Source organism: Oncorhynchus mykiss, chromosome 5 (assembly GCF_013265735.2).
Source record: "Oncorhynchus mykiss isolate Arlee chromosome 5, USDA_OmykA_1.1, whole genome shotgun sequence".
In the NCBI taxonomy this organism is placed as follows: domain Eukaryota; kingdom Metazoa; phylum Chordata; class Actinopteri; order Salmoniformes; family Salmonidae; genus Oncorhynchus; species Oncorhynchus mykiss.
Window position 1 is genome coordinate 93,819,327 of NC_048569.1, and position 15,000 is coordinate 93,834,326.

The window sequence follows — 15,000 nt, forward strand, 5'->3', positions numbered from 1 at the left end:
CGCCTGGAGGAAACATGGCACCATCCGTAAGGTGAAGCCTGGTGGTAGCAGTATCATGCTGTAGGGATGTTTTTCAGCGACAGGGACTGGAAGACTAGTCAGGATCGAGGGAAAGATTAACGGAGCAAAGCAGCGAGAGATCCTTGATGGAAACCTGCTCCAGAGTGCTCAGGACCTCAGACGGGGGCAAAGGTTCACTTTCCAACAGGACATTGACCTTAAGCACACAGCCAAGACAATGCAGAGCCCAACCTGAACCCTATCGAACATCTCTGGAGACCTGAAAATAGCTGTGCAGGGTCAATGTCCTGTTAGAAGGTGAACCTTCAACCCCAGTCTGAGGTCCTGAGTGCTCTGCAGCAGGTTTTCATCAAGGATCTCTCGCTCCCCATCCAACCTGACAGAGCTTGAGAGGATCTGCAGAGAAGAATGCAGGTGTGTCAAGCTTGTAGAAGACTCAAGGCTATAATTGCTGCCAAAGGTGCTTCAACAATGTACTAAGTACTGTGTTCTTGGGGATCTCGACACAATCCTGTCTCGGAGCTCTACTGACAATTCCTTCGACCTCATGGCTGGATTTTTGCTCTGACATGCACTGGCAACTGTGGTACCTTCTACAGACAGGTGTGTGCCTTTCTAAATCATGTTCAATCAATTGGATTTACCACAGGTGGACAACAATCGAGTTGTAGAAACATGTCCAGATTGTAGGATTTTTAATGAATTTAATAGCAAATTATGGAGGTTCAAACAGGTGCCATTAATACAGGTAACGAGTGGAGGACAGAGGAGCCTCTTGAAGAGCCAGAAATCTTGCTTGTTTGTAGGTGACCAAATACTTATTTTCCACCATAATTTGCAAATAAATTCATAAAAAATCCTACAATGTGATTTTCTGGATTTTTTTCCCTCATTTCGTCTGTCATAGTTGAAGTGTACCTATGATGAAAATTACAGGCCTCCCTCATCTTTTTAAGTGGGAGAACTTGCACAATTGGTGGCTGACTAAATACTTTTTTGCCCCACTGTACATTCAAACAGTTTTGCTTTGGCAGGTGGGTATGCATGCATTTACCACACTTCCTGGAATTCAAATGGACATCTTTTTTTGTGCGGTATAATAAACTAACATCTTACAGAGTCAGTATAATACCCTTGAATACCACTACAATCATTGTTGGGGATTCAGGACATTTAGTGGGAAAACGGCTATCGGATTTCACTATTTACGTGACTTCAGTAAACCAAGTGACCAATGTGGCCTTAAGCATTCCATCCCTGACGAAACGGACCAAGAACAATGTTTACCTTCATTCATCTACAACAACGCCCCAGAGAGAGAGAGAGAGAGAGTCTTTACCAATATAATGCCGTGCTCTTCCCTCCCTGCTGAGTAACAATATCATGTTCCACTGACTGACTCACTCCCTCCTTGGGCTAGCTCACCGCTAATCAATTCAGATGCTACATACAGAGCCAGAATGAAGGGAGGAAGGGATAAATAGAGAGGGAAAGAAAGAGATCGAGAAAGACAATAAACACAATTTTGCCAACAAAAAAAAAAGACATAAAAATGTGAAGAAGAGAGAGCAAGAATCATTCTGTAATAACAGGGCCAGTTGAAAAGCCAAGAACAACAGAATCATTCATTTAATTATTCACACTCATCTTTTGGCTTCAGTATCTTGCAACACGACAAAACCCTTCCAAGTCAGTTTAATGTTCTTGTTCATTGTGTGGAGATGATGCTAACCCACTCCAGACAGTACTGCAGAGATAAGGTACAGTACGTAGCCTAGCATGGATGCCAAACATGGAGTCGGGTCATCTCTATGGCCTTTGTTCTCCCATTAAATCAGTATCAGTGGTCCAGCCAGCCAAGAGAAGGACCATAGAGAAAACAAGACCACGATGTTGTCATGGAAATCAAGGCCAAAACACAAACAGATGTTCAGTTAGGACAGCACAGAAAATACTTCGGGCCACACGAGAATGACAAATATAATAAACAACTAGTTCAGACAGAAATATCAACCGATCACGCAGGTCTTGAGGTGAACAGGTTTGCTTGTGGATGAGATAAGAGAACCTGATCCGATCCTGTGGTGCCCAAAGCAACAGTGTGGTTTTTGTGTAATAAATGACGGGTTTCTGAGACATACTTACACCCTAGCATAGTGAACTACGACTTGGTTGACTGCTTTTCAAATGAGCCGATAGCTCAAAACACACTTCCTAATGGCTAACACATACAGATCTATGTGAAAATATAGCCATGTGGTCTGATCGTGATTGGCTCATGTGCATCTACTCACACTTCGTACTTCCTGTTAAATTAGCCAATCAACGGCCTGATTGAGGTCTAGCAGTACAATACTGTTGAATTAGAGATTACTTTCCTTAGATTTGTGTGTATTAGGTAGTTGTTGTGGAATTGTTAGATTGCTTGTTAGATATTACTGCACTGTCGGAACTAAACTCAGCAAGTCCTGTCTGGTCCAGCGATGATGGGTTTGTGCCCATAAGCGACGTTGTTGCCGGTAATGTCTGGTGAGGACCTGCCTTACAACAGGCCTACAAGCCCTCAGTCCAGCCTCTCTCAGCCTATTGTGGACAGTCTGAGCACTGATGGAGGGATTGTGCATTCCTGGTGTAACCCAGGCAGATGTTGCCATCCTGTATCTTTCCCGCAGGTGTGATGTCTGCAGTCCTCATGCCTCCTTGGAGTATACACCTAAGGCACGTTCACGCAGATGAGCAGGGACCCTGGGCATCTTTCTTTTGGTGTTTTTCAGAGTTAGTAGAAAGGCCTCTTTAGTGTCCTAAGTTTTCATAACTGTGACCTTAATTGCCTATCGTCTGTAAGCTGTTAGTGTCTTAACGACCGTTCCCCAGGTGCGTGTTCATTAATTGTTTATGGTTCGTTGAACAAGCATGGGAAACCGTGTTTAAACCCTTTACAATGAAGATCTGTGAAGTTATTTGGATTTTTACAAATCATCTTTGAAAGACAGGGTCCTGAAAAAGGGACGTTTCTTTTTTTGCTGAGTTTAGAAGCACAAGCATTTCGCTACACTCACAATAATATCTGCTAAACCTGTGTATGTGACCAATACATTTAAGTTAGCCAATCAACAGCCTGATTGAGGTCTTACAGCGCCATACTGTTCAACTAGCCAATCAACAGCCTGATTGAGGTCTTACAGCACCATACTGTTCAACTAGCCAATCAACAGCCTGATTGAGGTCTTACAGCACCATACTGTTCAACTAGCCAATCAACAGCCTGATTGAGGTCTTACAGTACCATACTGTTCAACTAGCCAATCAACAGCCTGATTGAGGTCTTACAGTACCATACTGTTCAACTAGCCAATCAACAGCCTGATTGAGGTCTTACAGCACCATACTGTTCAACTAGCCAATCAACAGCCTGATTGAGGTCTTACAGCACCATACTGTTCAACTAGCCAATCAACAGCCTGATTGAGGTCTTACAGCACTAGTGCCAACTCTCTAACATGGCAGCTTTCATCTGAGAGCATTAAAGCCGGTTTTACACTTTTATCCAAAGCGACTTAAAATACTGAGTGCATCAATTCTTGTGCTTTTTCATACTGGTCCCTTCCCTTCTAGGTAGAGTTCCTCTGTCCAGTGTCTGTGTTTTTTTGCCCATCTTAATCTTTTATTTTTTATGGCTTTTTCTTTGCAACTCTGCCTAGAAGGCCAGCATCCCGGAGTCGCCTCTTCACTGTTGACGTTGAGACTGGACAGAGGAACTCTGCCTAGAAGGCCAGCATCCCGGAGTCGACTCTTCACTGTTGACATTGAGACTGGACAGAGGAACTCTGCCTAGAAGGCCAGCATCCCGGAGTCGCCTCTTCACTGTTGACGTTGAGACTGGACAGAGGAACTCTGCCTAGAAGGCCAGCATCCCGGAGTCGACTCTTCACTGTTGACGTTGAGACTGGACAGAGGAACTCTGCCTAGAAGGCCAGCATCCCGGAGTCGACTCTTCACTGTTGACGTTGAGACTGGACAGAGGAACTCTGCCTAGAAGGCCAGCATCCCGGAGTCGACTCTTCACTGTTGACGTTGAGACTGGACAGAGGAACTCTGCCTAGACGGCCAGCATCCCGGAGTCGACTCTTCACTGTTGACATTGAGACTGGACAGAGGAACTCTGCCTAGAAGGCCAGCATCCCGGAGTCGACTCTTCACTGTTGACGTTGAGACTGGTGTTTTGCGGGTACTATTTAATGAAGCTGCCAGTTGAGGACTTGTGAGGTGTCTGTTTATCAAACTAGACACTCTAATGTACTTGTCATCTTGCTCAGTTGTAAACCGGGGTCTCCCACTCCTCTTTCTATTCTGGTTAGAGCCAGTTTGCACTGTTCTGTGAAGGGAATAGTACACAGCGTTGTACGAGATCTTCAGTTTCTTGGCAATTTCTCACATGGAATAGCCTTCACTTCTCAGAACAAGAATAGACCGACGAGTTTCAGAAGAAAAAGGTCTTTGTTTCTGGCCATTTTGAGTCTGTAATGCTGATGTTCCAGATACTCAACTAGTCTAAAGAAGGCCAGTTGTATACATCAATCAATTTGTGAAGAAACCCAGAGGACAGGAAGAAGAGAAGAGAGCGAAGCCATTAAATGTACAGTGTATGGTGACAGATCTGTAGTAGAGTTGACTCACCATTAATGTTCATGGCTGGCAACACCACGGACATCTTGGGCCTACTTCCTTTGTTGTGGCTGGTAGCGGGAAGTAAAAGGTGATCCTGAGAACAAGGAACAATCAAAAAAGGTCAAAGGTCTAACTTAATGAAGCACACTTTGACCTTAGCGAAGACTTCAACACACCAGATCAACGGATGTCAAACTGGAGTTCAAATCGTAGCACTTAGGCTTTACAATGAAGGGTTAAAGGTCAGAAGCATGAAGCACACCTTGACCCCACACATCATATACCACCTAATATCAGGCTGCATGTTTATCAGATAGCTGGCTTTATAATGAAGGGTTAAAGGTCAGAAGCATGGAGCACACCTTGACCCACACATCATATACCACATAACATCAGACTGTATGTTTATCAGATAGCTGGCTTTATAATGAAGGGTTAAAGGTCAGAAGCATGGAGCACATCTTGACCCACACATCAAATACCACATAACATCAGACTGTATGTTTATCAGATAGCTGGCTTTATAATGAAGGGTTAAAGGTCAGAAGCATGGAGCACACCTTGACCCCACACATCAAATACCACCTAACATCAGGCTGTATGTTTATCAGATAGCTGGCTTAATAATGAAGGGTTAAAGGTCAGAAGCATGGAGCACATCTTGACCCACACATCAAATACCACCTAACATCAGGCTGTATGTTTATCAGATAGCTGGCTTTATAATGAAGGGTTAAAGGTCAGAAGCATGAAGCACACCTTGACCCCACACATCAAATACCACCTAACATCAGACTACAACTTTTTAGTAATAACCACACGGTAGTCATAGAAACTGAAAAACACACTGATGTTCATCAGACAAGACGGCTTTGTAGTGAAGGTGTGAAAGGAACCCTGTGGTTGCTATTTGTTAATCAAAAGGAAAAACCCCATCGACCCACAGCTCTGTCTGTATGACGTCAATCTGTCTGTCTGTAGCGTGTCTCGAGGACAGTTTGACCAAATTCAATCCAGTCAGTCAGTGGATGAGCTACTGACTAACTGCTAACTGTAGAAAGCAACAATATCTCTCTACTGCTCCACTAAACCCTATAGTACATCTATAAATGTCATTACACTACAGTACAGTATCTCTAATGCTCCACTAAAGCCTACAGTACATCTATAATGACATCACACTACAGGACAGTATCTCTAATGCTCCACTAAACCCTACAGTACATCTATAGTGTCATCACACTACAGGACAGTATCTCTAATGCTCCACTAAACCCTACAGTACATCTATAGTGTCATCACACTACAGGACAGTATCTCTAATGCTCCACTAAACCCTACAGTACATCTATAATGTCATCACACTACAGGACAGTATCTCTAATGCTCCACTAAACCCTACAGTACATCTATAGTGTCATCACACTACAGGACAGTATCTCTAATGCTCCACTAAACCCTACAGTACATCTATAGTGTCATCACACTACAGGACAGTATCTCTAATGCTCCACTAAACCCTACAGTACATCTATAGTGTCATCACACTACAGGACAGTATCTCTAATGCTCCACTAAACCCTACAGTACATCTATAGTGTCATCACACTACAGGACAGTATCTCTAATGCTCCACTAAACCCTACAGTACATCTATAGTGTCATCACACTACAGGACAGTATCTCTAATGCTCCACTAAACCCTACAGTACATCTATAGTGTCATCACACTACAGGACAGTATCTCTAATGCTCCACTAAACCCTACAGTACATCTATAGTGTCATCACACTACAGGACAGTATCTCTAATGCTCCACTAAACCCTACAGTACATCTATAGTGTCATCACACTACAGGACAGTATCTCTAATGCTCCACTAAACCCTACAGTACATCTATAGTGTCATCACACTACAGGACAGTATCTCTAATGCTCCACTAAACCCTACAGTACATCTTTAGTGTCATCACACTACAGGACAGTATCTCTAATGCTCCACTAAACCCTACAGTACATCTATAGTGTCATCACACTACAGGACAGTATCTCTAATGCTCCACTAAACCCTACAGTACATCTATAGTGTCATCACACTACAGGACAGTATCTCTAATGCTCCACTAAACCCTACAGTACATCTATAGTGTCATCACACTACAGGACAGTATCTCTAATGCTCCACTAAACCCTACAGTACATCTATAGTGTCATCACACTACAGGACAGTATCTCTAATGCTCCACTAAACCCTACAGTACATCTATAGTGTCATCACACTACAGGACAGTATCTCTAATGCTCCACTAAACCCTACAGTACATCTTTAGTGTCATCACACTACAGGACAGTATCTCTAATGCTCCACTAAACCCTACAGTACATCTTTAGTGTCATCACACTACAGGACAGTATCTCTAATGCTCCACTAAACCCTACAGTACATCTTTAGTGTCATCACACTACAGGACAGTATCTCTAATGCTCCACTAAACCCTATAGTACATCTATAGTGTCATCACACTACAGGACAGTATCTCTAATGCTCCACTAAACCCTACAGTACATCTTTAGTGTCATCACACTACAGGACAGTGAGGCGCCAGTACAGACAATCGAAACATAATCCAGAGTTTACAGTGAGTTCAGGAAGTCACAGCCAAAGGCCACAAGCAACATGAAAGCATCTCACATCTCTCGTCATAAACATGCTAATCACAAATCAGATGGCTACCATATGGGATAGTCTCTGTCAACGGTCTCTCTCCCCCCACGGCTTCAAGAGTAGATAAATACTACTTCAGAGGTGAAATAACCTCACCAAAACTCTTAATATTAATGTCTGGCTCTGCCTTTAGATGTTTAGGGAGATTAACAACCATTGGTCTCTGAGACGATTACAATGACATAAAGGCAAGGATTATAACCCGAACATGGTATCCATCTTGAAGTGACAACTGAAATGTGGTACTCAATTTGAAATAAATGAGACAGCAAACACAGAGAGAGCACCATCGCCCTTTATGGTTGTGAGTTCTGGGGTCTTGCTCACCAACCAAGAATTCACAAAATGGGACAAATGCCAAATTGAGACTCTGCAAAAGTATCCTCTGTGTACAAGGCAAAACACCAGATAATGCATGCAGAGCAGAACTAGGCCGATACCCGCTAATTGTCATCAACTACGGAGAGATGAACCTGAAGAAGAGTCCCCGAAGCAAGCTGGTCCTGGGGCTATGTTCACAAACACAAACAGACCCCACAGAGCCCCAGGACTGCAACACAATTAGACACAAACAAATAATGAGAAAACAAAAAAGATAATTACTTAACACATTGGAAATCATTTTTTAAAAACAGAGCAAACTAGAATGCTATTTGGCCCTAGAGAGTACACAGTGGCAGAATACCTGAATACCGTAGGCAGACCTGGCTCTCAAGAGAAGACAGGCTATGTGCACACTGCCCACAAAATGAGGTGGGAACTGAGCTGCACTTCCTAACCTCCTGCTCAATGTATGACCATATTAGAGACACAAATTTCCCTCAGATTACACACAACCACAAATCATTTGAAAACAAACCCAATTTTTATAAACTCCCATGTATATTTGGTGAAATACCACAGTGTGCAATCACAGCAGCAAGATTTATGGCGTGTTGCCACAAGAAAAGGGCAACCAGTGAAGAACAAACACCATTACATGTACAACCCACATACAGTTGAAGTCGGAAGTTTACAAACACTTATGTTGGAGTCATTAAAACTCGTTTTTCAACCACTCCACACATTTCTTGTTAACAAACTATAGTTTGGGCAAGTCGGTTAGGACATCTACTTTGTGCATGGCATGTAATTTTTCAAACAACAGATTGTTTCACTTATAATTCACTGTATCACAATTCCAGTGGGTCAGAAGTTTAAGTTGACTGTGCCTTTAAACCGTTTGGAAAATTACAGAAAATGTATGTCATAGCTTCAGATGCTTCTGATAGGCTAATTGACATAATTTGAGTCAATTGGAGGTGTACCTGTGGATATATTTCAAGGCTTACCTTCAAACCCAGTGCCTCTTTGCTTGACATCATGAGAAAATCAAAAGAAATCAGCCAAGACACCAGAAAAAAAATTGTAGACCTCCACAAGTCTGGTTCATCCTTGGGAGCAACTTCCAAACGCCTGAAGGTACCACGCTCATCTGTACAAACAATAGTACGCAAGTATAAACACCATGGGACCACGTGGGACCGTCATACCGCTCAGGAAGGAGACGTGTTCTGTCTCCTAGAGATGAACGTACTTTGGTGCGAAAAGTGCAAATCAATCCCAGAACAACAGCAAAGGACCTTGTGAAGATGCTGGAGGAAACAGGTACAAAAGTATCTATATCCACAGTAAAACGAGTCCAATATCAACATAACCTGAAAGGCTGCTCAGCAAGGAAGAAGCCACTGCTCCAAAACAGCCATAAAAAAGCCAGATTACGGTTTGCAACTGCACATGGGAACAAATAATGTACTTTTTGGAGAAATGTCCTCTGGTCCGATGAAACAAAAATAGAACTGTTTGGCCATAATGACCATTGTTATGTTTGGAGGAAAAAGGGGGAGGCTTGCAAGCTGAAGAACACCATCCCAACCATGAAGCACAGGGGTGGCAGCATCATGTTGTGGCGGTGCTTTGCTGCATTAGGGATTGGTGCACTTCACAAAATACATGGCATCATGAGGAAGGACAATTATGAGGATATATTGAAGCAACATCTCAAGACATCAGTCAGGAAGTTAAAGCTTGGTCGCAAATGGGTCTTCCAAATGGACAATGACCCCAAGCATACTTCCAAAGTTGTGGCAAAATGGCTTAAGGACAACAAAGTCAAGGTATTGGAGTGGCCATCACAAAGCCCTGACCTCATGCCTATAGAAAATTTGTGGGCAAAACTGAAAAAGCGTGTGCGAGCAAGGCCTACAAACCTGACTCAGTTACACCAGCTCTGTCAGGAGGAATGGGACAAAATTCCCCTAACTTACTGAGGGAAGCTTGTGGAAGGCTACCCGAAACATTTGACCCAAGTTAAACAATTTAAAGGCAATGCTATCAAATAATAGAGTGTATGTAAACTTCTGACCCACTGGGAATGTGATGAAAGAAATAAAAGCTGAAATAAATAATTCTCTACTATTATTCTGACATTTCACATTCTTAAAATAAAGTGGTGATCCTAACTGACCTAAAACAGGGAATTTTTTACTAGGATTAAATGTCAGGAATTGTGAAAAACTGAGTTTAAATGTATTTGGCTAAGGTCTATGTAAACTTCCGACATCAACTGTATATTATTACTTGTGAATGATGCCCAGATTGTGTGCAGTAAGGCAAGAAGCACATTAAACTGCTTTAAATCTTGTCTGCTAAATGAACTAGCGTAGCCCGCGGCCATTTGGCATAGCAAGATCAGGGCCTAACATTAGAACATCTCAGAGTATTCTGTTCTTCTGAAATACATTTTCTTCATATCATGTTTATTTAGACCTGTCTAAAATAAATCATGGATTAGAGAGAGAAAGACAGAGAGACCTAGAGAAATGAAATGACAGAGGCTGAATGTTGTTTTGATACAGACATACATAGCTGACATGTGTGACCCAGCCGGTCTCTCTTGAGAATGCCTACATATTGTGGCACCACTTCTGTCACTGTCAACCTGCTCTGCACAAGGCCTACATGGTTCAAACTTGGCATCACATAAACTCAGGGCCTTAGATTCAATGAAGAGAACTATTTCACACCTCTCTCTCTCTCTCTCTCTCTCTCTCTCTCTCTCTCTCTCTCTCTCTCTCTCTCTCTCTCTCTCTCTCTCTCTCTCTCTCTCTCTCTCTCTCTCTCTCTCTCTCTCTCTCTCTCTCTCTCTCTCTCTCTCTCTCTCTCTCTCTCTCTCTCTCTCTCTCTCTCTCTCTCTCTCTCTCTCTCTCTCTCTCTCTCTCTCTCTCTCTCTCTCTCTCTCTCTCTCTCTCTCTCTCTCTCTCTCTCTCTCTCTCTCTCTCTCTCTCTCTCTCTCACTCTCACTCTCACTCTCACTCTCACTACAAAATGGTCGATCACTACAAAATGGTTGATCACTACAAAGAATGAAAAGCTTGAGAGAATGAACAGGGTCCGTATCCACAACGTCAGAGTTCGGCTTTCGAGGTAAACCGTATAATCTGGAAATAGGAGGCCACGGAATGTTTTTTCAACAAATCTGAATATTTGTAGCTCATTTCTAAGTTAATACCTGAAGCCAAGGTAAGTTGCTAGCTAGCATTAAAATGAATCAATCATAATTGCTAGTTATAACTACACATGGTTGATGATATTACTAGTTTATCTAGCGTGTCCTGCGTTGCATATAATCGATGCGGTGCGCATTCGTGAAAAAGGACTGTCGTTGCTCCAATGTGTACCTAACCATAAACATTGTGTCACTTCTCTTGCGTTCATTGCACGCAGAGTCAGGGTATATGCAACAATTTTGGCCGCCTGGCTCGTTGCGAACTAATTTGCCAGAATTTTACATAATTATGACATAACATTGAAGGTTGTGCAATGTAACAGCAATATTTAGACTTATGGACGCCACCCGTTAGATAAAATACAGAACGGTTCCGTATTTCACTGAAAGAATAAATGTCTTGTTTTTGAGATGATAGTTTCCGGATTTGACCATATTAATGACCTAAGGCTCACATTTCTGTGTATTATTATGTTATAATTAAGTATGATTTGATAGAGCAGTCTGACTGATTGATGGTAGGCACCAGCAGGCTCATAAGCATTCATTCAAACAGCACTTTTGTGCGTTTTGCCAGCAGCTCTGCTGCTCTGCTTCAAGCCTATCAACTCCCGAGATTAGGCTGGTGTAACGATGTGATGTGAAATGGCTAGCTAGTTAGCAGGGTGCGCGCTAATAGCATTTCAAACATCACTAGCTCTGAGACTTCGAGTAGTTGTTCCCCTTGCTCTGCATGGGTAACGCTGCTTCAAAGATCTCTGGATGAGTTATCTGTAGAGCTGCCATTTTGTCCCTGTGCTTCCTGCAAGTGTTTTTTAACCTCCTCCTCCGTTCTTCTCCCCTCTGCTCCGTGTACACATGCTGCTCTTCCTTCAGACAAGCATGCATCGCAACATTTTCTCTCATTCGCTTTCACCTGTAAATGTCCACACTCACCGAAAATGACTTTCGGTAGCTACCAGCTATTGCGTGCATAACTTTATAAGCTGGTATTTGCCTGTCTTTCTAATTAGTTTATATTACTTTTCACTCGTAGCATTCAGCTAACAACGTCTATCTGATTTCGCTATAATGTTTTGCAAATGTTGCTAGTATTCTGGTAATAGCGTTTTAGCGCCCCCTTGTGTACTAAGAGGGTAATACCCTAAATCCCGGGATGAGAGAAGGACAATATGACGATATGAAAATCTGGATACCGCCAAAGCATAGTGGGAGGGGCTAATCTTATTCATTATGATCTAAAAGGCAAAACTGATCCCAGATCAGCACTCTTACTCAGAGCTTTGTGGATATGGGCCCAGGTCTACGTTTCAGTTATATCAATATGGAAAATCAGGACCCCAGTCCTGCTGCTCTTCTCATCAGAGCCCTTCCTGCTGCAGAGGCTGCCCGCCAATCTGACATGGCTGCTGCTACCATGGCGACGGTCAGAGCAGGTTGCTGGAACGTTGCTGGACGCCGGTCACAGGAACCGCTGACCTCAGCTCACACTTCCACAAAGCCAGTAAAGCCACAGGTACAGCATACTGAGATGATGGTGACCGCGGCATGTCCGCAAAATGACCTAAACATGACTGGGTTTTGTCCAGATCTATTCTTTCCGTCACCTCAGTCTCATTTCACACTGCCACAAAACCACAGGTAATGTAAAGCTATACATTTTTTATTTGACCTTTATTTAAACTAGGCAAGTCAGTTAAGATTCTTATTTTCAATGACGGCCTAGGGAACAGTGGGTTAACTGCCTGTTCAGGGGCAGAACGACAGATTTGTACCTTGTTGCAAGTTCAAATCCCCGAGCTGACCTTTCGGTTATTAGTCCAACACTCTAACCACTAGGCTACCCTAAATGTGGCAGCTCTGAATGTTACAGTCCACACGGTCAGAGTGGATACAGGGTGCAGAGACTGACCACTGTCACAGCAGACTACAGTACAGGAAGGCAAGAATTAGTGCCTCTAGTTAGTCTGCTATAGAAAATGTTGGATTTAAAACAAATCTCAAATGAAGTCCAGAGCCTTGGCAGACTTACAGTCACATCACCATCACACGAAGGGGAACAAAAACAAAAGCCACACCCCCTCTCAGGGAAACACCCCGCTGAAACCCAGGAAACACCCTTCTGAAACCCAGGAAACACCCTGCTGAAACCCAGGAAACAAAACACAAGCAAATAATAAAGCAGCAGAGCTAATAAAGGACTGTAAAAAATGTAAACTATCACCGTGGGCACCGTTCAGACTCCCTCCGTCAATCTCTACCTTCATCACCTCTCTCATAAAATCATTAGAGAATTGATCCCTTTTAAGCCTCTCGTGATGCTGTTGAACAAGGGTGGAAAAGTCAGCCATTAACTATACCAATATAAAGACTTCTGATCCACCTTTTCCCTCAGAGACCATGAGGAATATGGCTGTGTCTCAGAGATCATGGAGGAAGGGACATCCAATATGGCTGTGTCTCAGAGATCATGGAGGAAAAGACATCCAATATGGCTGTGTCTCAACAGAGATGATGGAAGAAGGCACATTCAATATGGGTGTGTCTCAACAGAGATCATGGAGGAAGAGACATCCAATATGGCTGTGTCTCAACAGAGATCATGGCGGAAGAGACATCCAATATGGCTGTGTCTCAACAGAGATCATGGAGGAAGAGACATCCAATATGGCTGTGTCTCAACAGAGATCATGGAGGAAGAGACATCCAATATGGCTGTGTCTCAACAGAGATCATGGAGGAAGGGACATCCAATATGGCTGTGTCTCAACAGAGATCATGGAGGAAGGGACATCCAATATGGCTGTGTCTCAACAGAGATCATGGAGGAAGGGACATCCAATATGGCTGTGTCTCAACAGAGATCATGGAGGAAGAGACATCCAATATGGCTGTGTCTCAACAGAGATCATGGAGGAAGAGACATCCAATATGGCTGTGTCTCAACATAGATCATGGAGGAAGAGACATCCAATATGGCTGTGTCTCAACAGAGATCATGGAGGAAGAGACATCCAATATGGCTGTGTCTCAACAGAGATCATGGAGGAAGGGACATCCAATATGGGTGTGTCTCAACAGAGATCATGGAGGAAGGGACATCCAATATGGCTGTGTCTCAACATAGATCATGGAGGAAGGGACATCCAATATGGCTGTGTCTCAACAGAGATCATGGAGGAAGAGACATCCAATATGGCTGTGTCTCAACAGAGATCATGGAGGAAGAGACATCCAATATGGCTGTGTCTCAACAGAGATCATGGAGGAAGGGACATCCAATATGGCTGTGTCTCAACAGAGATCATGGAGGAAAATACATCCAATATGGCTGTGTCTCAACAGAGATCATGGAGGAAGAGACATCCAATATGGCTGTGTCTCAACAGAGATCATGGAGGAAAATACATCCAATATGGCTGTGTCTCAACAGAGATCATGGAGGAAGAGACATCCAATATGGCTGTGTCTCAACAGAGATCATGGAGGAAGAGACATCCAATATGGGTGTGTCTCAACAGAGATCATGGAGGAAAATACATCCAATATGGCTGTGTCTCAACAGAGATCATGGAGGAAGAGACATCCAATATGGCTGTGTCTCAACAGAGATCATGGAGGAAAATACATCCAATATGGCTGTGTCTCAACAGAGATCATGGAGGAAGAGACATCCAATATGGGTGTGTCTCAACAGAGATCATGGAGGAAAATACATCCAATATGGCTGTGTCTCAACAGAGATCATGGAGGAAGAGACATCCAATATGGCTGTGTCTCAACAGAGATCATGGAGGAAGAGACATCCAATATGGCTGTGTCTCAACAGAGATCATGGAGGAAGGGACATCCAATATGGCTGTGTCTCAGAGATCATGGAGGAAGAGACATCCAATATGGCTGTGTCTCAACAGAGATCAAGTATGGTTTAAAGTCTTAAGACTATTGACGAGTGAGCACTGAGGTCAAAGGTTAGACAGGGCAGAGGTTAGTGGTCTTTCCCTGGCCAGACTACACTGTCCAGTCCTGCTCAGTTACT

General features: G+C 43.2%; 1 protein-coding gene across 1 annotated transcript in view; it reads right to left on the reverse strand.

Moving 5' to 3' along the window:
- Positions 1-15,000, reverse strand: part of atf6 (activating transcription factor 6) — a 124,446-nt gene that overhangs the window by 9,524 nt on the left and 99,922 nt on the right. The window contains exon 15 of the mRNA XM_036978881.1: positions 4,699-4,783. Within this exon, the coding sequence (XP_036834776.1) occupies positions 4,699-4,783 (85 nt within the window). The remainder of the gene's footprint in view (positions 1-4,698; positions 4,784-15,000) is intronic.